Genomic DNA, 26,065 nt, shown 5'->3' with positions numbered 1-26,065 from the left:
TACATAAACATACCTTTTATGTTAAAATCATTGGCAATAAATCCAGCCACTAACATAGACTTTGGTCATCCTCTCTGGTAACAACTTAACCCTCACTTAAAGTGTAATATTGGATCCCCATATGAGCAAGATATTTGGAAGCAGGATCACCCATAACAACTGAGAGCCTTCAGCGTTTGTTTGACTTACTGTCTTTCCCACTCATGGATGTCTGGTTTGGTGAATGGGATGATCTGACTGTTACCGCTATCCCAGAGTTTGATCTTCTCCCTTGTCTGCTGCTGCTTAGCAAACTTCTCAAGCTCATTGGATGATCCAACATGAATGGAAAGCTTCCGCACCAATACAGGCTTCTCACCTACATGTACCAACATACAAAATAAGATAGAAAAGATATGTTGTAGGAAAAGAATATCACCAAGTGTTGTTCATATCCATTGCAAACTGTTTAAACATTTTCATCTCTTTTCCTACTCATTACAGTTAAGGCAATCATTGTTGATTGTTATAATCACCTAGATGATCAATATTCCCAACAATCACCCTTTTCTTCATATTTTCCCAAAACAGAACTATCATTATCTTCATCATCATCATCATCACCATCATCATCATCATCATCATCATCATCATCACCATCACCATCATCATCATCATCATCATCATCAATCCCATTACCACCACTGCACTCACCATCTCCTCACAACCATCATCACCATCTCCACCAACATCATCCTCCTCTTCATCACCGGTATCAACATCACCGCCAGAAGCATCACTTGCAATTTTACCAATCATCATCACGATGCCCAATCCCATTATCACCATACTAACTTACCAAAGTCAAAGACAACCCACTGATGGAAGAGACCCAGGATATGGGTATGGAATTCGATCTTGATCTTGTAGGACGTTCCACCGACTTCAGATATCAGACCACCGGGACACACTTGAGGGCGGTCTTCATCATCGGGTTGTGACAAATGGAAGTGAAGGCGATGCTCGTCATATAGGAGACCAACCCTCCTAAGAGATTTCTGTGAAGTAATTTTAAATTGCATAATCAAGTAGACCATCCACAACATAGATAAATCACATTACAATCACAGTAAGCACTGGAAATTCAAAAACTCACAAGTGTGAGTTTCCATGAGGAACTTGACATATTTTAGGATTTTACTAAGTAGCAGTTTCATGTCTTAGTAGTTTATGAACACGGAGGTTCATGCAGTGGTCGAAATATTCCTCCTACTATCTCACATGCTAATTATTCAATTTAATTCAATTCAATTCAAGTATTTATTTCCAAATTCATTAAAAAGAACACAATAACAATAAATCATATGTAAATATGAAAACAAAAAACAGAGGTATCAACAAAACATAGCCAGAATAAACAGTTGTAATGATAAGATAATGGTAGGTACATAATTATAAAAATACAGATGAATAAAATAATGAATGGAAAAGGGCATACACAGAAAACCCATAAAAAGGCTTGCTAAAACGCGCATACCCAATATATAATAATCGTTAAAATAAATTCAGTATACGGTATGGATGAGTAAGTACGAAAGAACAAAGAGATAAGAACCATCATTTCATGAAAACAAAAACACAAAATCAATCAAACATGAGACAAACTTCATAGTAAAACAAAACAAAGATATTCCCTGGCCTGAAAATACCTAAAGTTCTACCTGAGTTCTACCTGAGTTCTACAGACTTCACGAGTATTATTATTACTTGCAAATTGTTGACTTCACATATTCTAAGAAATAAACCAAGATATATTGTGTAAGATGGTCTTACCCTAACTGACTGTACTTCAAACTCCCATTGGAATGCAATCTCTTCACCATACTTCCTTTCTTTGACTGGAAGTATTGCCTTCAGGTCATTTGAACAAATAGTACTGATCCCAGGAATCTCCTCTGTCATCTGTAACAGAAACAATAATATATAAATTGCAACAAAAAAATCATAGAACAAAAAGAGTTTTCTAAATGTCTTTGATCTGGTTATCAGCCTATCAAGAATGTCCCCCAAAGTATCCAGGTCCTCCCTCCACACACTAAGGCCGTTATCGTTAAGAAAATTCTCTGTCGATATATCGATAAAAATATCTTACCGATATCAATAACTATCGACAAAAGAACATAATCAATAGGCATTTTTTATGCATTATAGCGATGATGCTATACTCGCATTGGTCAAAACTTCTATCTGCCACTGTACCAAGAATACTTTAAGATCCCCGTTCATTGGATGTGAATGATTGCATAACATCTTTTAACAAACATATTCAGCATAAATACATCCTCACCTCTCACATCATTTTACGGTTTGATGAAGTTTTATTGATAATTTGGGGGCTTTTGGGGGCATCGTTCTGAGGCAGTCAACGTCTTACGCCTATTCGCCATTTTGATATCGTGCTGTACATCTTCAAACATAGAGGGCAGGAACACACTGCTTTCTACGTTGGTATTTCGCTAAAATTGAGCTTGCGCTTGTGAATGTTTTCGATATTCGATTGAATGGAGTCGAGTGCAGTCACAATGTTTGGATTGTCATGATTACAGCAAAGTGAGGTCATGTTTTATGGCTAGTAAATATTCATATTTTCTTTAAAATTTCTGTTGCTGTTCTGTGCATTTTGAGGAAAAATAAGTTTTCTGTGAGTTTCCGTTTGAAAGCCACTTTCGAAAGGCTGTTTCCGTGAAATCGCGGAAAATCACTGTCATGTCCCTACATAATAGCAGGTATTACGGACAACAATATCGCTAAGTGGCAAAAAAACAAGCAATTATCAACAAGACTAGCGATAAAGAGGTTATCGATAACCGCCCTAACACACACACATTCAACCCCCCACACACACAATGAGCTATATATCCTCAGGAGGCTCTTTTGCACCATGAATCTTTGCAATCACATCACAAAGGAGATTCCCTCAATATAAAGGAAAAATTGTCCACAATTTTGAAGTAAAGTTTGAATCAAAAAATAATAATACACATTATTAGAACCCATAATCATAATCCAGTGTTTCTATTATACTTGTCTACGCATGAAACATACTTGAAATCACAGCAATGAGGGCAATTCTAGTGATACATAATTTGAGCAAGAAAGATAGACCATATCTGTTTATCATGCCCTCAACAGATAGCACATGTACCTGCACCAAACTCTGCATGCCATGAACTTCTGTATACTTGCTTCATTGCAAGCTAATGTACCATCTTAGTGCCAATCAGCACATGACAGACTTGATTACTCAACATTGCTCAAATCTCTTCCCCGAATCACTGCAGCAATCTGTGTCTGTTTTTCATGATTTGAGAACCTGCTACAAGAACCTACCACGTCATACTCTGCATTAGAAGACTGGTTGTACTCTGCTAGAAGCTCATCCACAAAGGAGTATAGCTTCTGTTCCTTGGCCTTGGCGATCTTCATCATGCGATACTCATGTCTTTCCTTCCATTCTTCCAGTTCTTCCTGACTATGGGCCTCTGCACAGTCATTGCGCTCCTGCACCACTCCAGAGTAGTCACAGGCGTTCCTAAGATTTCTGATTGAGATCCAAAATGGAAAAGTATGTCAGGTTTATTTTTATTTTATTTTATTATTATCATTTTTTTTTTTGGGGGGGGTCATTTCCTATCAAAATTGATTTATTAACTTTGTACAGTATGACGGACAGACGAACCATGATCTCTTAATGTCTATTATTGTTGACAATCTGATTTATCTTATTGCTTTCGCAATGCATACCAAAGATATAAAGCACTTTTTCCTTTATCCATAATGTTTTTTGTCATTGGGGTAATTGGCATCATGCAGGGGGTTTGCATTCAGTCCGAGTTTTCAAGTGCTTGAAAGTTATGTTGACTTTGCCGGCTTTCCATAGTTGCGATTGATCGGATTAATCACAACTCTTTGTAAGACGGGCCCCTGAACTGTCCACTGGTGACATAAGGTGGAAAGTTTCCTTATGTAATTCCAGGTGGGTGTTTCATAAAGCTGTCTTAAAGTTAAAAGCGACTTTAAAAACGACTGGTGATCCCTTCTGATATAGAATGGTAGATTCATTATCGATGGTTTTGCGCATAAGAAAGGTTCACCAGTCGTTCTTAACTTACTAACAGCTTTATGAAGCGGCCCCCAGGAGCGCTCTGTATCTGACTTGATCCTCAAATTTTGTTCCATGGTGTTGGTATATTCAACATTCTTCTACTCTAAATCAACACCTATCAATGCCTTTATTAACACCTATCAACACTCATCAACACCTACCTCTGACAGAGTTTGAACTGTCCATTGGTGACATTGAGTGGAGGGCTTCTGTACTTCCAGGAGCGTTCTGTATCTGACTTGATATTCCGCTTGTGTTCCATGGTGTTTGTGTGTTCATCGTACTTCTGCTTGGTACGGAATGGTTTATCACAATATGAACATAGGTAGTGGCTTGACATCATCTGTTGGGGGACATTAGATGGCTTGGCTGGGCCTGCTGATGCTGCTGCAGCGGCTCCACCATCTCCCCCGGCATTGGGTACGCTCTTATTGCCTGCAGCAGCCTGCTTCTGGATTGCAATCACTTCATCTATGGATTTCGCTAAAGAGCAGCAATATTGGGGAAAAAAAATATTATACAAGGAATTATTTCTTATATCGAGAACCAGTAGCATCTGTTTTTTTTTAATCTATCCAAAAAAAAAGTTAAATAAATTCAGAATCCATGAAATAGGGACAAACAATAAAAAAATGTTTATTTCTTCACAAATTAGGGATTCATTCCTCAGGGATGCCAGAGGCAAATGGTCCCGGGACCTGAAATTTTTTGAAACATACATTATGTGCACAAGGTCTCTTCTGGTCGGGGTCCAGGATTCCCCAAGCTCTAGGGTTCTAAGTGGTCTCTGATTTAATGAGCCTATTACAGGTATCATTTATCCTAAAATATAGCTCACATTTGAATGACATAATTCATAAGCAATAATGATGTCTCTACAAGAACATAGACTAACATGCCTCCATTCGGCATGGTAAAATCATTTCTCTGTTTTTACAGCACAGGCAATCACCACAGTGCTCTCGCAAATTTACTATAGTATCTTCAAAATGACCAATCAAAAAAGAAAAAAGTCTACCGCATTGAATTTGCAATGAAATCAAGTTGAAGGCAAACTAAAGGCAGACATGGGGTCTCAGTGCAATACGGGAGCAAAAGGCCGCTGCAACTTCCAGGTTGCATATTATATGCGGTGCTCTCTGAACAGCCGTGCCTGGCTGGTGACTGTTCTATCCAGCGTGAGAAAACTCGACCAGCCAGTCATTAAAAATGAAAAAAGCTAGAATTCTGGCATCCTAATTCATGTTTCTTTCAGCTACCACTATATAAATTGATAGTTTGTACGTCTGGTGCTTTGATCTCCCTCCCATTCCATGATGATCATTACCTTTGGCCTTAACCTGGTATATCCACAGCAAACGCTCTTCAGGCGAATGAGGGAACATGCATTGGTTGTTGTGGATCACACTGTACTCGCACTTGTCTCCCTTCTTGCAGATAACTGGCTCCACTTCAAGACGGAGACGGGGGTGCCTGCCTTGGATCCGAAGCATTCTGCCACCACCAGACTCCAAGAAGTAGATAGGGTTCTTGCCCCATGGATGACCCTTGGGGCATTGGTTGCGCTTTCGAGGGTTCTGCTCGACTACCTGCCTGGTCTTGGTGAAACAGAGCCCACATGCCAGCTGTGTAGGATAAGACAATGAGTTATACACCCATAAAATATTCCAAAGAAACTTTAAATGTGAAGGAGGGTTATGTTATAAAGAATGCAAAGCTCATAGAAAGGAGGGGGAGATTGAGAGGTCGAAGGTCATAAGGGGAAATGGTAATGAAACTTAATAGAGGCAAAATGGAAGCTGAAGGCGGAAATACAATTGTGGGAAAGATGAATATTATTGTTTGCAAGCTTTCAAATGATATCTAGAAAGAATGTTATGAAAAAGTGGAATGCCTCCGGCAGTCTCGCCTGCATTACGTGATTCAACATAGCAGCAGTGCTGACTTTGAAAACGACTATAGAATAATCAGTCCCTAAAACACCCTTTATATGATGATAAAAAGTTATATTCATTAATTCTAAATGATATTTGACCTTCATCGTGTAACCGAAGACTTGTGGAAAATAATCAGCGATACTTGGTAACCCTTATGTTCCCATTTCATGATCTATATCCATGAACTTTCAAAGTTATGACAGCAATTCAACACATACCTCCTACACGGACAAAGTTTATTGACCTTGGTCATGTGACCCGACACTCACGCAGGATGTTCACTGATGCTTGATTATTTTTATGGCCAAGTGTCACAAAGTAAATCTATATACTTTCAGAGATATATTTCTAAAATTAAAACCTTGGTTAAGATTTCGTTTTGATTCCCCCAACATAATCTACGTTCATTGATCCTAAGTGACCTTTGACCTTGGTCATGTGACCTGAATCTAAAAATGGATGTTCAGTACTACTTATTACTCTTAGGTTTAAGTTTCATGAACCAAGTCCATTAACGATCAAAAATAGGATAGAAATCTACAAATGCCCCAACATGGCCAAAGTTCATTGACCTTAAATGACCTTTGACCTTGGTCATGTGACCTGAAACTAAGATATAATTTTCAGTAATACTTGATTACCCTATGTCCAAGTTATGATGACATTTCAAAAACTTAATCTTTGGTTAACATTTGATGTTGACACCGCCACCGGAAAAGCAGCGCCTATAATAGTCTCACTTTGCTTTGCAGGCAAAAATGGTTTGCTGCAGAGGATTGTGTTTCAAACGCCTTTACATTCTTGACATTAAAAATATAACTGTTTCTATGGTCAGACAAACCACTTTTGTGTAGTCCAATTATACCTAACTTATATCTTTATAACTGTAAATGAGGAGTTTCAAGTACAATAGTTCTTCTAGCCAGAATTAGTAACAAGGTCTGCAAAGCATCTAAGATAATTATACTTGCAAGCCTTTATGAAAGGTTTAGACTGCAGATGATTATACAAGATATCAGGGCCTCGTCTTACAAAGAATTACAATTGATCCAATCAATCCTAACTCTATGAAAATCCATCAATGTCATAATTTCTCTACAGGAAATTTGCAAAATGTTCTTTATAAACAAAGGAGAACACACCAAATTGTCAAGTAATCAGTGAATTTATGGGTATACATTCATATGTAGAGAAATTTTCGATCTAACATGCATTTTCTATGTTGACTTTGCTGGCTTTCCATAGTTGCGATTGATTGGATCAATCACAACTCTTTGTTAGACAGGCCCCTGAACCCTACACTATCTTGACTCAACAAAGGCTTTCAACTGTGACAAGGTATTGCATATGCGTAGCAGGGACCCATTTCATATAGAACTTATAATGATGATAACTTTACTATTGTATTAACCATCCTCGAAACAGCACTCAGTTTCAGTCGAAATGTAGGTTTCCATAGACATTAAACATGGCACCTTGACACATTCAATGCTATTATTGTGAATATACAGTGAAACCTGTCTATAGTGACCACCCAAGGGAAACACAAAATGTGGCCTTTATAGACAAGTGGCTGCTATAGACAGGTTCTTATACACACAATTTTCCTTCATGGAAATCGGTTTTAGTGGTCACTATAGGCAGGTGGCCACTAACACAGGTTTGACTGAAAGTCACCACATCCTAATGATTCTTGAGCACGAACCTTGATCTTATATTGGAAGATTAATCTTTGAGGCTGTTGTAGAGTTGGAGCCGCTTGTTGCTGCATAAATGGAGCTGCAGCTGCAGCAGTAGCTGGAGTTTGAGCTGAAGCTTGAGTGGGAGCAGGTTTGCTCGGGGCTGGGCGAACTTGAACAGGAGGACCATAGATCAACTCATGGCTGACACGTACAAGCATCTCACGGTCCAATGGCTGATAAGCTTCATATAACCAGAGGCAAGTTTCAATCTGTAAAAAAATAATTACAATATTTGGGTATCACTTCCACTGTATCCCGAGGTGGTAACCCAAGGCATTATGTGCCCACCTCAACTGCCTTGCTTGCCCTTTAAGTTCCCCTATTACTGACAATGGCTCTAAGGAGATTTTTTCTGTAAGGGATGCTATTATGTACCTTACAAAATATGAGTACATTAAATGTCAAAATTGCCGACAGTTCACATGAAATTATAGAAAATCATTACATGACACCTTTACATGTATACCAGGAAAATTCACTAAATTTCTCTCAGGAATATTTATCCATTTGCTAATTCTTCGATAAATCTTGATAAAAGTCTTTACTTCATTCGGATTCTTGTCCACCTTCTCTAAGAATCTTCAGGAACTGAGAACAATTTCATAAGAAAAGAGATGTACGAATTGTGGTTTATACCTCGTTGTGGGCAAAGCTGCACTTGGGACCTATAGGGCATCCATAAGTCTTATCACGATGCCAACAGAGGAAAGCCTTGGGTGGAATTCCATTGGGGCGCTTTCGAATCTTCCAATAGCGATCCCTGCCACCCTGGCACAGACGGTGTACAAGGCATCGATTAGGACCATTCCATTTGTGCCTCTTTTCCCCTGTGCATATGTCTGGGTTTGAACTGGACTGGACGCTGAGGACCTGTGGAGCATCATCGAAGCAAAGCCTACACAGGAAGAGAAACTGACCTCCAAGGTTTTTGATGAGGATTGTGAGCTTTTCCCTCACCTGCGGATCAAGGACCCTACTAGCCAAAGGTGGCGGAAGTCCTTGGGACGGCTGCGGGGAAGGAGTTCGCAATAATGGGGGCGCTGTGCGGATTACAGCAGGTGGCTGTTGGACCCCATTCTGGCTCAGCAAAGTAGCATGAGGGTATGCCCCTGGTGCTTGTGCACTTTTCTGGGCAGATGGATACGCCCCAGGAGGTGGAGCACTGATTTTAGTCCCAGGTGGGACTGCTCCTGCAGGAGTAGGGGCCTTGTTTGGATATGCTCCTGGGGCATGGGCCTGCGGAGCTTGACTGGTAGCCTTGCTTTTGGCAATGGCCTGTTGTTTCATTTCAAAGATATCTTTGTTAAGCTCATAACGCAAAAAGGTGACGATCTCCTTTCCATTGAAGCGGCCATTCCTGTCTGCTTCCCATACTTCCATCTCTTCATTGCTATGAGGAAACCAACAGCTTACTGAACTTATCTGAAATTGAATAAAATATTTCAAAATCAAACTATTTTCAGACAGCAATTGCACGTCACATCAAATAATTTCCACAGAACAAGATACAAGACTCTATACCCTTCATTTGTACAGAATACCTCTCATTTCTATCTTTCTATCAAAAGAATGTAAAAATCCTGACTCTGGGGGATAGCAAACTAATCCACCAAGGTCTTGGTTAACATTTAGATGAACAGTAGATTATGATGATATCCCCTTATATACTTCAGAAGCAAATTTTAGAAGGGATAAATGAACAAGTGGAATGCCTCTGGCAGTCTCACCTGCATCACGCGATTCAATATAGCAGCAGTGCTGACTTTGAAAACTACTATAACTTGCACAAGATGTTCAGTGGTACTTGGTTACTCTTATTTCCACGTTTTATGAATTGGATACCCCCAATTGGCCAAAGTTCATTGACCCCAAATGACCTTTGACCTTGGTCATGTGACGTGAAACTCATGCAGGATGTTCAGTGATACTTGATTAACCTAGTGGCCAAGTTTCATGAACTTGGTCCATATCTTTTCTAAGTTATGATGACATTCCAAAAACTTAACCTTCGGTTAAGATTTGGTGTTGACGCCGCCGTCGCCATCAGAAAAGCGGCCCTTATAGTCTCACTCCGCTATGCAGGCATCACAATGAAAACATAAGAGGATAACAATAATTTGTCACAAAAATGTGGCAAAGATTGAAAGATCCTCTGAAGATCTAGCTTTACCGTATCAATTCATGAAAGAACCTCCCAGATATTTTCATAGATTTTGTTTTATTTATCTGATCTCATTGAATACAAAGATTTCAGAAGTTAACACTTGATTGTGACATCACAAAGAAATTCCTTGAAGGAACGTTCCTCGCAAATTCGTACCTTGCATGGTATTCCTGCTGCAAACTGTTGACATAGGGCATACCTGCCCTTGAAGTCTTGCTTAACACGAGGGCGGATACGACCGTAGACTTCTCTCATTCCGTTCTTGGGAGGTACACGAAGGAGGCAGACCAGCATGCCACCTTTACAGGCAGGCTTGTGACCGGGATTCCTGTTCAATCTAGAAATCAAAAGAAAAAAAAATCAACCACAAATATTTGGGTTTCAATCAAGTGGTGTGAATTCACAAAGTGGGACTTCTATTTCCTATATCAAAGTTCGTAAATTTAGCACAGAAGGGTCTAAATAGTATGTGTTATGATGCAAACTGGATAGTCCCCCAAAAAACCTACAACCAGCTATGTGCAACAAAAACAAAAAGTACATTCAACAAATTAATCGAACTGACAGATGCATAAAAGTACCAATTGCTTTTTCAAACCATTTGCTTGATTCCGTATGCATAAAAATGAGCAAGAAAATACTTTTGCTAGTAAGTTCAAGCAATCGCTGACTGCTAGCATTTCCTTGACAATAAAGCTATTGCTAATAGGCGTATGCATAAAGCGAACATTTCGCTTGTACGTTTAAGCACTTGCTTGGGTTTTTTTCAAGCTCCATCAGAGCAGCTTGAGCTTTTGCTTGATCAGGGTATTGGTGTTTTTAATCATGTTTATGCACCAGAGAGAGAAATCCAAGGTGTATAAGTGCAAATCAAAAGCCAAAAATATATAAATTTATCAAAGGGAAACAAGTGAGTTTGAAACCCCGTCTGAGAGAAAGATGTCCAGAGATGCCAACTTTTGGAAATCAGAATAAGGGAGGATTTGCAACCGCCACCGAATTATGTGCGCGTAGCGCTCGACCCTTACGGCCGGGGTCCAGGCCCCGCCTTAGGGCCCTGGAAGCTCTGGGTTTCTAGATGCTCTTTGGTGCAATCTGACCCTTATTTTGGGGCATTTCACATGTTTTCAAATAAACATTGTTCCCAATTTTTTTAACATAAAAAATATCAAATATGCATTTTTACATATAAAAAAAATGAGGGGACAAAAGAAGTACCTGTTCAACAATAATAAGGAGGAATTATCACTATTGGCTATAGGCAGGTTACGTTCCACTATAAATCCAGTAAAGAAAAGCTCAGCGCTGGTCCCTTGCTTGGTGAAATAAAGACAACAGGGTACTAGTGGAGCTCGAAGATAATATTCGCAATGTCCGTAGGCCTATGCCGTTTGCTCCCAAACGCTAAGACTTAAGTGCTTCCGAATTATCATCACGACCTCCGTGCACAACTGAAATGTCCACGCTGCAAATTGCGCAAAGTGCATGGTAAATTCCTCTTTCCGACTTCCGAACACACAGGTATTGGAGACTGTATTCAGTCTTATACTTCTGAGACCATTTCTTAGTCTTCTTTTGTCGATTTTCCGCCATTTCGTGTCAATATCAACCCATCAATACGCCGAAATCACACACCGATATTCCACCGCACGACTCGACAAATCCAGTGGCCGCGAGCGCACACGCCTCGCGAAGCTAGCCGGGCCTACTGGTCTGGTGCACAGTGGATTCCCGTTGGGCATATCACATGCACCAGCTTTTCACTGCTCCTTATTTGTCTACCTTTCACACAGAATTTAGTAGCAGCGAACGTAATGGAGTTACTACATGCTAAAGTTAGCAGACGATACATGTCCTTCCAATCCAATTTGATCAATGCAAAAAAATTGTAATTTCGGGAGGATAAGGATGGTAATCGTAAGGGCGGGAGTTGGGATGAATTTTCGGGAGCCTCCCGATGAAATCGGGAGGGTTGGCATCTCTGGATGTCATATGAAAGAAACAGTAATTTGCACTGCCACACCTTTGCGTTCGAGTACCCGCCTTTTCTGTGAGTCGTGTTTGCACCAGCGTTATGTTGCTATTGTTCGAACCGCAAGCAATTGCTTAATTACTGAAGCCAAGAAAAGTGTTCAATCAAGCACTAACAAAGGGTTATGCATATGAAATAAAGCAAATTGCTAAAGCATGATCTTTTGCTTGGCTAGCTATTGCTTGTGCTTGAAGCAATTGCTACTTATTATGCATCTGACCCAATACCTGAAAGAGTAGATCCCAAACTGATTAGGCACTTGCGTAAAGCAGATTTCACAAGCGAGTCTAAACTCATGACCGGCCAACCACTGGCGTGATTCTGCAGATATAGTTGGTGGAGGGGGGCAGGTGGCAACGGTGTTTAGGTTTTGAGGTTTGGGAACCTGAGGGGATGCCTTTGGGACAGCTCCATTGACGGGGGATGACCGCTGCTGACTATTCATTACCGGCCGCTGCCCATTCACAGCCGGCCGTTGACCATTCACAGCTGCCCGCTGCATATTTGGCTGTGGGGTCTGAGGGTGTTTGCCTATTTTCTGAGGAGGTTTGTGTTTATCTGTGTAAAGATATAAAACCATTTGTATTCATTAAAGTTGATTATTTTGTTAATAATTCATTGATTGTTTGATCCTTTTACATAGTAAAGAAATCATGAAATAGTATTTTTTTGTAAGTACAAAGGTTTAAGTCTCTTTGAAAATTAAATTCTTGAAAGCATACATCCCATTTAAATTTTGACAATATCAAATGTAAGACATGAATTATTTCAGATTTAATAAATAAAATGCCTGAACAAATCGGATTCATTCCAAATGGTTTCGTTTCACTTATTTCTTCAACTCATCATTGCCTTTTTTTCTCTTTAGGATCATTTGTTGTATATACTATAGATCTGCCACACCATTTTTAGTGTCCTTGTAGAAAACTTACACTTGGGTGTCCGATAACCCAGGTCAACATCCAGATCAGACAGACCTTCATGATTCTTCTTGGATTTCTAATTAGAAAACAAAATAAAAGAAAAAGAATTAAGAAAAAAGGGAAAAATGAGGACCAGAAGCAAAAACCTTATGAAAGTGGAAATTCAAACTTGGTAATAATATGGTCAGAAAATATGACTGGTGAAAAAAAAATCTTCAAAATATGAGAGATAATGTATTCTTCAAAGTTATAATGAAAAATATTTCATTCATTTATTCATCATTTTTTGGCCAACTTGTTTAAAACAGTTTTTTTGCTTACAGGAAACAAACAGTTTACCAGGGTGATTATCCCCTTGATAAAATTATTGTTATGTTCTTTTTTTTCAATATCACACATGAAATCCTGGGAAAAAGAAGCAAATTATTGACCAAAATTTGAAAATAAAATGCAAGGACTGAGAAAAAAATATGAACACAATTTGGTTTTCAGCACATATGTAAATGAATTCCTCTGTTCCACAAGGGGCCTGTTGCATAAAACTTTTGTGATAAAAAAAAACCCTGGCAAATAAACAAAAACAAATTATGCCATTGACAATAACACAGTGAAAAACTCTGGCCAAAAAAAATTGCCAGAGTTTTCCTTTCATGCAACAGGACCAAGGTAACAAGAAATCAATATTTTTATCAATTTAAGAGAAAAATGTATTTCTAAACATATTTTGTACAATAATCTTCAACAAAATGACTTTGAGTAGTTAATTTTCTTATAAATGCTCTTACAACCGAGGTTAATTTTTTTAGTTGGAAGAGAGGTCCCTATGTAAATAATAATCTGATATTCAATTTTCATCAAAAGTGGATCTAATTCCTTTTCAACCGAGTCTTTCATGAAGCAAAAGCAAGGTACGAGGGAAGAGAAGAGGAAAGGAGAGAGGTGGGGTTGAGACTTACATGGGACTTTGATGCAGGAGGAGAAACGCCAAAGTCATCTAGTCCAGCAATGCCTGCTCCTAAATAAGAATAACAAAACCAGGACCTATCTCAATATTTAATAGAAAATGTATCTGATAGATAAGAATAATTAGGACTTTTTACCTCCCACCCCCCCAAAAAAAAAAAACCCCACCCCCCAGAGAGTTCCATGTTGTAATATTGTAAAATTTCTAAAATTATTGAAATATCAACACAGAAAGTTCAAACAAATCACAGAGTAACACCGAAAATCACCAACGCAAGTAAGCACTTGATGGGCACTTTAATCATACCTATGAGTAAAGTATCATTTGGTACCTTATATCAATCTATACTTACACAGATACATGAAAGTCATTTACTGGATTCTTTCAGGATTCAGTTGTTGTTTACATGTGGCAAAGTGAATATAACAATAACAAGTCTTTTTCACAATGGCCCTTATTCTTAACTTGTATGTTAGTCATGGTGTATATCTGTGCTATAAACCTTTGGGAAGCAAAACATGGTGAGATGGTTGTTTCTAATGTTTACTGAGCTCCTTTCGAATGCAGAATGTTGAAAGAAACCCTTGCAGTTATAATTCACAGATACAGTTTCAATGAATTGAGTCCCAACTGGGCTGGAGGACTTCAGTGAGCGACTTACAACACATTTGGCTATGTAAAGTGAATTTAGAGTAAGATCGTGGTTTAAGATACACCGGAATTCAGGCCAATGAGTTTACCTCTTTCAGGGGTACCACCCGGTGATGAACTGGTAGAACCACTGGTATTCATCTCTGAATCAGTTTCATCCTCTTCCTCCTCCTCCTCATCATCATCATCTTGCTCTGAGTAGGTGAGCTCAACATCTTTCCTAGGTCTGTTCTGTCTCCTGGAGCGACCTTTCTTCTTTCCCTTCTGAAAGAGAACAATAAGAAACAGGCGTGTAGCTTTGTTAAATTAAATGATTAGAAAATAAAATAATGTACATAAACAAAATGTTATTCATTCCAGTAATCTATGGTTACAATTACATACATAGCCCCCCCCCCTCCCAAGAAGTAACACTTTACCTGAACTTCACATTAAAATTCTATGAGCTGTTTGTCAAACTCCCAACTAATATCCTGTTAAAATATTCAAATCCTTTATACTAAAAACTCTTTTTTTCTTCACAAGTATATTTATTTTTCATTAATTGTTGCAATGTTTGTATTAGTAAGTCAGCCAACCTGTCTGATTTAAACATCCATATAAAGTGCTGTGTATATGTGTTTATTATTATTATCAAATATAACCGTCCTTCAAGTTTCAGACTTCTTCCTAATATAAGCAATCAATTCAGGCACAGATTCAAAGAAACAGGTGGACGCCTGCTACTTTTAGTTCATTTTTACTTGTAATTTTTTACAATCACTTCCCTGTTCTGAGTATGAAAGAACTATTTTTTTTTCTCTTTTGCTTAAGTCAGAAAATACACAAACCCCTTTGTTTATGAATTGGACCTGCCCATGTCAATTCACAATATATAATTAAATTAGGGAAGTATGATGGTGGTCCCAAAGTCTGCAACCTAACAATTTGAGTTAAGATTCAACATGAATTTTTTTCACAAAATCTTTGAGTTAAAGGTCAAGTCCACCTCAGAAAAATGTTGATTTGAATCAATAGATAAAAATCATACAAGCACAATGCTGAAAATATCATCAAAATCGGATGTAAAATAAGAAAGTAATGACATTTCAAACTTTCACTTATTTTCAACAAAATAGTTACATGAACGAGCCAGTTACATCCAAATGAGAGAGTCAATGATGTCATTCACTCACTATTTCTTTTGTTTTTTATTGTTTGAATTATACAATATTTCAATTTTTACGAATTTGACGATTAGGACCTCTTTGCCTGAAGCACCAAATGTTGAAATAATGGAATGCCACGTTTAGGGAGGAATGAAACTTCATTTCACATGACAATGATGAGAAAATAAAAATATTTCATATCATAAAATGCAAAAGAAATAGTGAGTGAGTGATGTCATCAACTCTCTCATTTGGATGTAACTGGCTCGTTCATATAACTATTTTGTTGAAAATAAGCGCAACTTTAAAATTCCATAACTTTCTTATTTTACATCCGATTTTTGATGGAATTTTCAGTGTTATGCTTGTTAAATTTTTCTCTTTTCATTTAAATCAAGTTTTCGTTGGGGTGGACTTGTCCTTTAATAATGTTCCTTATCAGTAAGCGTACCATTATCTTAAGAAATAGGATTTTCTTGGAAAAAATTTTGGGCAGTCACTTTCACATTGAAAAAAAAATGGTACCCCATGTCTGCGCACCCATTCACTTTGCACACGATTTGGGTATTTCGATGAGAAAGGCTGAATTTTGAGGCTGTCACTTGAAACATCCAAAATTCATTATTTTGAGTCAGATTTTCTAATGAATATCTGTCTATGTATTGCATGTGTCTGTGTTTGTTGCGTATCTTTTTACTAGAATCGCGCAGATACGCGTGTGCGCAGACTTGGGGGGAACTTGACATAAATCAAAATTAACTTACAGGTGGTTTCTGAGGCTGCTGTTGTTTTGGGATAGCATTCTTGGGCAACCAGCCCTTGTCTACAGTATGCGTCTCTTGGGATACATCTGGTGTAGCGGCCCTGGGCTGGTTGCTCACCCGACTAGCCCAAGAGCCAGTCTGGGGTTTGACTTCTGGTTTAGGTCCCAAGATGTCCTCCAGTCTTTTACTCAGGCGATCAATGTGACTTTTATCCCATTGGAACTGCAGAGAAATGATGAGGAATCTTAGTTTGAGATAAAATTCAGCAGTTGGCATCTATTCAAGTCAGAGACTGAATGACTTTTTGCTACAACACAAGTTTACTATTGGCTCTCCCTCCATATACCGGTACAATAATATGGGGCTCAATCTCAAACGAGTTAATATACAAGAAAATATGCATAACCTCTTGCACTGCCCCAAAACTCACTGGATTTCTACAACAAAGTTTTAAAAATGCATTAATGAAAATTTTAAAAAGCACTGCAGAGCTATAAAAAATTGCTCCAAAATTATTCTACCAATGTTCTATCAACTTACAGGTTTTTCTGATAATTTTTCAATATCCCTCCGCACTTTTTCCATCTTTCCTCGTAGGTGAAACGACATGCCAGAACGCTGGAATTCGTTGATCGACATCTCCCCCTCTGCCAAAGTTCTGATTTCTAGGGCATGGCGATTGTCTATAGTACTCTCCAAAACTACACAAACAAAATTTTGAAACATACAAGAATGTTACTTTCACCATTCAAATATTTATGACATTGATCAATTTCTTATTCTCACTTCTGGGAAACATTTATTTCTTCATACATGTACATCAGACCAACAACACAATTACTCTCATAATTGTGCACAAAAGTTCTGCAAATGGTTTACTTTCAACTTGCTAAACAAATAAGGCAAGACATAATGCTGAATAAAAAACGAAACAAACGTGAACATTAAATATCTAAGCATGCATTCCTCTTTCATTATCGTTCAGTTGGTATTGAAGCACAATCAACGGATCGTGGGAATGCTGATAAGCTGTACTTTTAATAGATATATATACTCTACAATTTTTTCATGAATGATAACTATATACTGATTTCCTTTTCAACTACAATAAGGATATAACATCATACATACCTCTAGTGGCATCCTTGAAAGATACATCAAATGCACCCTAAATAAGGAGAAGAAAAAAAATATCAACAAATTAGTCATAAACTTTTGTTTTCTCCTACAATATTCTTTCCATATCGATAACAAGTTTGGTCTTGTCTGTTCTGGGTTTCCCCCTAAATTTGTTCCAAAACACAGTAGTTTTCGTACAATTACAGGAGAAGGAATTTCACAAAGTCATTGAAATTCAAATCCACACAATTTGCAAATGGATGGCAAAGCTACCATAGTTATTACTTTTGTGCAACAGGAAAGATTCTCTAATGTTTCAGAGATGTTGAAATAATAGGAAAATCCAAACCCTAATCCATCCTAATTAAAAGTTTTTCTTAAAGAAAAAAATCAGAGAAGCAGATACTGTTACTGGACACTGCAAAGTAGTGATTTTTTTTCAAAAGTGGCGAGAATCTGTAATCACTGTAAACCAAAAGCTTCAGTCTCTGTATTTTGGTTGTTCAGCTGAACTGCATTGGCTCACTCACCAATACATAAACTGAAGAGCTTGGAGGCCCGTACGTCCAGACAATGTATTAGCAGAGACATTAGGTCTAAAGTTTTGCGGAAACCTGATTTTCTGATCGTTTTTTGTACGTAAAATGTCATATTATGAAAAAGAAATTACATCCATATTTATGAAAAAAGGTTAAAAATTCAGAAATATTGTACCTTCGACCACAGTTACCGCTAATTCGTTTCAAATGATGATCAAAACATTATCATCTTCGATCTATCATCCTTACAGATGTATTTACCAGTCGCTATATATCGCGATTTGTGCCGCTGCTTTGCGATTGTAGATGTGCGTGCGGAACTTGCTCACATAGATTGGCCAGGATATCGAAAATTTAATCAGAAAGCCTTGATAAAAGCACAACTCGTTGAACGTAAAGGACAACAAAACACGGCTGCCATTTTTTCTTCTCCGGCAGAAAATTAAAAAAATAAGGAATAACTCATCGGTAAAGTATATTTTTTCGATATTTTCTTAGAACTTACATAGTATCAAAAGAAAGATTAGAGTCTAACAAAATAGTGGGCCTTCATTCAAGATAATATGTCATTTAGAATTCAAAAAGTTGAAATCTAGACAAAACCCGTCCTCCGATTGCCAACCTGATTACACATGCAGGCTCACACTAACACACTACCGTCAGTGAATGGGGATTATAGTAAAAATGTCAGAAATTGTTGAATAAATCCCCAGAAACAAAGGTTATTCCTGTCTATAATCACTGCACCTATAACTCCAAACTGACTGCAGAAAGGTGATGTCAATATGATGTAAGTAATGGTCTACTGCTCTTATGCTTGCCACAACCTACTCAATGTGAGACTTACACACTCTTTGTGATAAAAAAACCCACACAACTATTTATTTCTTCTATGATTTATTCCATAACATTCCAAAACATTATGTTTTTCTTATTTTGTTGCTTCAATCATGCAATCAATTATACTGCCAAGATTGCAATAATGACTAGAATAAAGAACATATATATAATTTTCATACAGATGAGTGGTCTGTATCTTGGATGGTTCATTGTCCCTCCTCTATTTCTAGTAAAACTACCTAATATTCATTGATCTATGTCTTAGGAGGCACACAGAATGTGAACTTTGAATGCTGGGAATTCCCACTGTATGGATTCTGGGGATTCCCATTGATTGAATACCAATAAAGTTTGATGACCTTTTGTCTTCAAATTCACCAGAGTGCCAAATGCATCTGTTGCCTGCATTTCTAAAAGCCGTGCTTCCTTTTTTTTTCTTCATCAAAGTAAAGCCCACCTTGAAAATAAAAAATTTCAAGGGTACTGTCACCCATCCCTTCTAAAGCTTTCACAAATAATATTATAATGAATTTTCATATAATTTTGCATACTTTTTCTGTGAAGGATTTGATAATGATAATAATAAAGCGTTTTTAAATAGCGCTTAATAAATTAGAACGACGTATCAAATGCTTATATATTATTACCCTGGTCATCAGATTCAATCAGTCATTCCCGCACACAAGGCGTGCACATCCTCCACTCCCTGGGGAGTATTCCATATACTTGATATGGTCTATATATTTGATATGGTCTAAGGCATGGTGTAGCAGAACGTATTCAGTAAGCAGGCACCTATAAAAGACATGCCAGGGGCCTACCAACCTACCAGCTTAAGACCGCAGGCTGCCCGAAGGAGAAGGGTATTCTCTTCCCTCTGGTTGTCATCACGCTTGTGATATCCTGCCCTCTTGATGCAATCATAGAGAATGAGAGACTGGGTGAGGTAGTCACCGGCATCCACCCATCTCTTCTCATCCAGGAAAGAGTAGCTTAGTTTCTGGAGATCATCAATGACGCCTCGAAAGAAATGCTAGTTGGGAAGAACAGTTATTAAAAAAAAAGAAAATCCATGAAAATCTATATTTTACTGTTCGAAATAAAACTCTGAGAATACAAATATTCAGAAAATTCATTTTGCCCAATTGATTGTGGGCCCAGGAGCTGCTGTTCAGCGCCACATCATAGAGGCTCTATCCCTTAAATGTTCAATGCCAAACAGGGTAGCAGCAACTCCCATCTTTTTATATCTTTTGGTCTGACGCAGCAGGGATTTGAAGTCCTGACCTCCCGGTTGTGAGATGGATACTCAACCAACTGAGCCAACACACCGGTTACCAGCTGCTAACCTAATACTGGCAGTAAATATGCTTGTTACATCATGTATCTATATCTATTGGATTTTCGGTCTTTAGATCAGATAGCCCACAAGGAAAGGTATCTTTGACAGACACTCTGTATTCCATATCATGTCCTTTGTTAATAGTTTCTCTTTTATATCTGAACACATCACAATGAATTTGATTTGACAAATATCTCATGATTGCATGTCATCTTAAGTGATGGGGGGGGGTTGTCATAAATACCCCCAATAATGGCAGTCCTATTTATCTCAGTCATCCAGCCATTCCCCTCCTACTCATCCAGACCCCCTTCTAAAACATACAAAATACAAGCTCAGAAGTATGTGTGTTTAACTATTCTAATTAATAAAAACACATACATGTAAACTACATGTAATGAGACAAATATTGTGCTACAGATAGTACATGTACCCAGAAATCTGATATTTAAGAAATTTTTGTAGCGGCACAGCTTTGCAAGACGGCCGGTGGCCGCCCACCGTCTTGCGCTGCCCACGTACAAAAAAAGGACGGGAGTCAAAGAATGACAAGTTCGATGAAGTTAAGTTGTGTATCAGGTTTTATTCTAAATCAAAGTCAGATTACAAGCTGGATTATAATATATGTCGCATCTCTGGGCTGGACGACCGACGACAGACAAAAATCAAACCGACATGGCCTACGGCGGCAAAACAAATCGGGAACGAAAAACTGCCCCTTGGCAACTAATCACTCCCTTTTTATCCCTTTCTGGGTCAAACACCGCGTGGCGAGAAAAGCCTTTCCCCAAATCGACCCTATCACTTTTGGTGTAATGCGCGAAATTAATCCGCCTATAATGTAAGTATATAAAACGGAACTTAATTATTGTGTACCCCGATTCCAAATTCAAGTTCTTCGGCTTTCCATTATTCTTCCAACTTACGTAACTCTCTTAACCACTCCCCCAACTGCTCTCTCAGTCAATTAATCCTCTTTTGCGACTCTTGTCACTTCAGCCACTCCTACTCACAGCTCACTTCCACCAAGGAATTCACCCGTTGCTTCCACACCTGTTCACACTCTCGCTCTCTCTCTCTCTTTAATCACTGAAGAATGCAAGCGAGCCGAAGAACATGAATAAGAAGCAAAGTAGTAAATAACTGAAGTTCCAATGGACTTCTATTAGTCCTGAACGCCTAGCAACCCAGTCAGTTTGCCCTCTTTCACTTCCACATTCCAATCGCTAGCCTGGCCCAGAAAAACTAGCAAACGAAATCAACACCTTTAAGGAATGTAAACAATGGAAGAAGGCGAACGAACTTCTTTACCCAAACAAACAAATCTCTATTTTCCATCCCGCTATATTTTATTTCATACCGGAATGTAAAGCCCGTCCTCGAGCTAAACTCCATCTACCATAAAAACACATATGCGACTCGGCCATTAAGTTAATTAAATTATGATTGATTTACCACCTGCATTCCAGTCTTGACTATTCATACATTTTGAACTAACTACATATTTCTTTCAATTAAAAGCTGGAGGTACAAAGTCCCAATCATTTTCTTTATTCATTATTTTATTTTGATCTCCACATATGGTTCACTGTTGACTAGTTTCTTTAAATTGGCTTGGGACTCTAAAAAGGAAGTGTTATTCTGTATGACATCTAACCACATTAGGAAACGTTTCGCGCAATGGCAATGTGCAATAACATTTGAGCATAACCCAACCTATATGTACACAGACACAATCAAATGTTTCTGACATTCAGGGATAGACACCCACATAGAGAAAAGGAATGAGTCATAAACAATTACCTCTGGTAGGGTGTGTAGAACGTAGTCGGGTGAATTCCTGGAGTGAAACAAAACATAAAAACAATCAATATTTTATCAACCGTTTAACATATTTTTCCTCACTTTTCACCGTCATGCTCCATTATTTTCGCAAGGGCTTAACTATTGATTATTTTAAAAACAAAATATAAAAAAAATTCACGAGGAATGAGTCATAAACTACAACCTCTGGTAGGGTGTGCGGAAAATGTCCTGCTCCATTTTATTTGGAAAATAAATGTGGGGTGCATTTTTCACCAGGACTTTAATTTTGATATTTTGAACATGAAGTCACTCTTCTGTAGCCTGCACAATAACATCACTACATAATTTTGAAAAGTATAAAATGTTTTGCTCAATATCCAGGAACTGAGATTTGGAAATTGAGGAAACAAAGGCATAAAGGGCCATAGCTTTTGATTTATTCCACCCCTATTTGTTATTTTATAGTTTCTAGTTCTTCCATCTAGTCATCCTTGAACAAATTTCATAAAACCCTTCAGCTAATTTAGATATACATGTAGAAAATAATTTCAATTTTAAAGAGAGTCAGAGACCAATTAGCATACACTGTGTATTAAGTATTACATATTAAAAAAAAATAAAATCTAGTAAACTGAAAATGGATGAATCTCCCACAACCAAAAGTAAAATAAGTAATGTACATGTAATAAGTAACTTAATTAAAATTAAATAACAGATCTGTAAGAGGCATCCTTTTGACAAGACTAAGCAATCATGGTGAAAAGTAAATATCTCCTTGTTGATATTGCACTGATCCCTGATATGGGGAATCCCCAGATGGGGAAGTATACTGGAGGGCCCATTGTTATTTTCAAGTTACTACATGTATGAAGTCAAGTTTGCATACTGAACATGTACAAGAACTACTCATACACTGTACCCGCACAAAACTGTATCTGAAGGTTACTTCACCAAGTTAGATGAGATTTAATTTTGTGTTTAACACACCAACACATATAAAGCCATACACTGTAATCTTATTGATGAACATGCAGATTTGCGCATTCTCTATAGAGTATATCCCAAATATCACAAATTTACTACAGCGTGCAATTTTAAGTTATAATTACTCTTTTTTAAATCACCTCCATTTATTTGCATGTACACACTGACTGATCCTATTAAACAAAATGGGAAGGTGCCTTTGTAATTTTTTCAGAGGTACAAAACTCTCAACAAAATTAGGTGGCTCAACCTTTGAATGAATGGTTATGATTACAAGTGTGATCCTTTTTGGTTCCGAATCCTGTTGAAGAAAATGATATGAATGACAACTAAGTTTGAAATTGGTGTTTATTTGGGGCTTAATGAGCAGATTTTCTCTGTGTGTAATTGTTACCAGTGCTATGACAGAAGATTAACTTGTCAGAGGAATAAATGAAACTTTTGTTTATTGTCCTTACTTCTTTTCACAAAAATAAATTTTTATTTACTACAGTTGTTTGAATAGAAAATGAAATCCACCATGATGTTAACTGTTGATGGGAAATAAAGGTAAATGCTTGAAACAAAATCAGACTTGTTTAACCAAACTTTGAAATCAAAGTATAGCAAGTCTCTAACAAGTGGAATGCCTCTGGCGGTCTCACCTGCATCACGCGATTCAATAAAACAGCAGTGCTGACTTTGAAAACTACTATAAAATAGTTATTCACAAAAAACACAATTTATATATTATACCCCCATTACACCAACGCTACGTCCATGCAGTTCTCGCTACGTCAAAGAAAAATTGCAATGATGCAGTGGGAACTGCTGCAGCGTACTAAGAGCGTAGAGAGAACTGTTATTGACGTGGCAAAGTCTGCATGATCTCCGAAAACAAATTTTCCACTACGTGGACTTTGAACATGTCCAAAGTCCGCGTAGCGGAAGCGCCGTCTAAACCGAGCGAAGTAATGACGCAGTAAAGACCTACCAACAGCTTCATAGACGTAGCGGACACCGAAAGAATGTGGCAACAACTCTGTCCATGTCTACTGTACTGCCACTACGCAGCCACCACGTTAACTCGGTTGGCTCTACGTCCAAATAGACGAAGGTACAGAAAGTCGCGCAATCTGCTGGATGTAGTCGGAACGTAGCGGGAACCATTTCGACGCAGCATGGACCGGCTCTGCGCGCAGAATGAAATTTGTGGGCACACTTAACACGCAGCATAAACGTCACATTAACGTGATGCGGACGTAGCACGTTTCACATCTTTCGAGAAATTCAAACTTAAAGAACGTAGCGGGAACTTCGTCTTGTGTAAAGGGGGTATTAATATACTACATTCACTGACCTTGATCATGTGACCTAAAACATGTCAGTGAAACTTGATTATCCCTACATGCATATCCACATTTTCTACACTATATAAATAAACTTTAAAACTTATGACAACAATCTTATAAATTTTAACCCTAAATGGCCAAAGTTCAATGACCTTAAATGACCTTTGACTTTGGTCATGTGACCTGAAACTCAAACGAAATGTTCAAAGATATTTTATTACTCTTAGGTCTAAATTTCATGAACCAGATCCATACACTTTCAAAGTTATGATGGTACTTCAACAGATGCCCCATGGCCAAAGTTCATTGACCTTTGACCTTGGTCATGTGACCTGAAATTTGCACAGGATGTTCAGTGATACATGTACTTGATTACGGTACATGTACTCTTATGTCCACATTTTATGAACTAGACCAATAAACTTCAAAGTTATGATGGTAAATTCAACAAATACCGCCAACTTGGCCAAAGTTCATTGACCTTAAATGACATTTGACCTTAATCATGTGACCTGAAGCTTGCACAGGATGTTCAGTGATACTTGATTACTCTTATGTCCAAGTTTCACGAATTAGATCCATAAACTTTCAGTTATGATGGTAATTCAACAGATACCCCCAATTTGACCAAAGTTCATTGACCCTAAATGACCTTTGACCTTGGTCATGTGATGTGAAACTCAAGCAGGATGTTAAGTAATACTTGATTAACCTTATGGCCAAGTTTCATGAACTAGGTCCATATACTTTCTAAGTTATGCTGTCATTTCAAAAATTAACCTTCGGTTAAGATTTGGTGTTGACGCTGCCGCAGCCGTCAGAAAAGCGGCACCAATATACATGTAGTCTCACTCTGCTATGCAGGTGAGACAAAAATTGTAAACATTAGTATGGGTCACTTTATCTCTGCTCCACTAGCTCTTACAACAATTTTACCTATGACATTGCATTTCTGATGTCTGACATTAGAAATGCAAACTATGACTTGTTTTCATATTCTATTTTCAGGAAGGATCTTCATATTTGATTACTGCAGTGCAGGTGAGTCATACATGTACATTAATGTAAAAATGAATTGCGAAATGTGTACTATTACAAAACAAATTTTGTGTCATGTATTGAAATCTTGACAGCTACAACAAAACATCTTCATTATACTGTACCATGGTACAATGTAATAGTTGAACAATGAACATGCAATTCCTGGCTAGCTAATTAGATGAAGTGCTGGGTGCATCAAATGAAGTTTGGTTAGAGCATTGCCAACCTTTGGAAGAACAAATTAGTATTATGTGCTTCTAAGATTCCTATTTTGCCATCAGAATTCACAATTTTTCAATCAACCACATTTTTTAATTTTCTAATTATTCATTGAAGGTTTTCATGCAGCCTAAAAGTATTTTGCTCTACAATACAGTCTTCATTCATGTATATTACCCTATACCACATTCTAGTTCATTACAGTGTTTGCCTACACGTAGAACTGTATGTGAATGTTTGCCTGAAAGTAGATCTTTCTCCCCTTATTTTTTCCCCGTCATTCAAGGCTTGATCTCCAATTACACATACATGTACATGTACAAACAAAGCAAATAAAACTTGCCACTGGCTTTATACTAAATTAATATAGAGATA

General features: G+C 37.9%; 1 protein-coding gene across 2 annotated transcripts in view; it reads right to left on the bottom strand.

Annotated features, from left to right (window-relative positions):
* The window catches only part of LOC121425670 (helicase with zinc finger domain 2-like), a 67,155-nt gene that overhangs the window by 28,485 nt on the left and 12,605 nt on the right, over positions 1-26,065 (bottom strand). For both annotated transcript variants that reach the window (XM_041621834.1, XM_041621827.1), the window contains exons 3-20: positions 22,113-22,149; positions 19,797-20,000; positions 17,601-17,637; positions 17,010-17,170; positions 16,470-16,691; positions 14,647-14,821; positions 13,899-13,957; positions 12,952-13,018; positions 12,247-12,577; positions 10,144-10,324; positions 8,460-9,245; positions 7,787-8,032; positions 5,472-5,769; positions 4,306-4,627; positions 3,370-3,580; positions 1,813-1,941; positions 839-1,037; positions 190-358 (exon numbers count right to left, since the gene is read on the bottom strand). In XM_041621834.1, the coding sequence (XP_041477768.1) occupies positions 190-358; positions 839-1,037; positions 1,813-1,941; positions 3,370-3,580; positions 4,306-4,627; positions 5,472-5,769; positions 7,787-8,032; positions 8,460-9,245; positions 10,144-10,324; positions 12,247-12,577; positions 12,952-13,018; positions 13,899-13,957; positions 14,647-14,821; positions 16,470-16,691; positions 17,010-17,170; positions 17,601-17,637; positions 19,797-20,000; positions 22,113-22,149 (3,834 nt within the window). The remainder of the gene's footprint in view (positions 1-189; positions 359-838; positions 1,038-1,812; positions 1,942-3,369; positions 3,581-4,305; positions 4,628-5,471; positions 5,770-7,786; positions 8,033-8,459; positions 9,246-10,143; positions 10,325-12,246; positions 12,578-12,951; positions 13,019-13,898; positions 13,958-14,646; positions 14,822-16,469; positions 16,692-17,009; positions 17,171-17,600; positions 17,638-19,796; positions 20,001-22,112; positions 22,150-26,065) is intronic.

The sequence above is a fragment of the Lytechinus variegatus genome, chromosome 1 (assembly GCF_018143015.1).
Source record: "Lytechinus variegatus isolate NC3 chromosome 1, Lvar_3.0, whole genome shotgun sequence".
Taxonomy (NCBI): domain Eukaryota; kingdom Metazoa; phylum Echinodermata; class Echinoidea; order Temnopleuroida; family Toxopneustidae; genus Lytechinus; species Lytechinus variegatus.
Note: the sequence above shows the minus strand (reverse complement) of the source record. Positions and strands in the feature narration are given on the sequence as shown.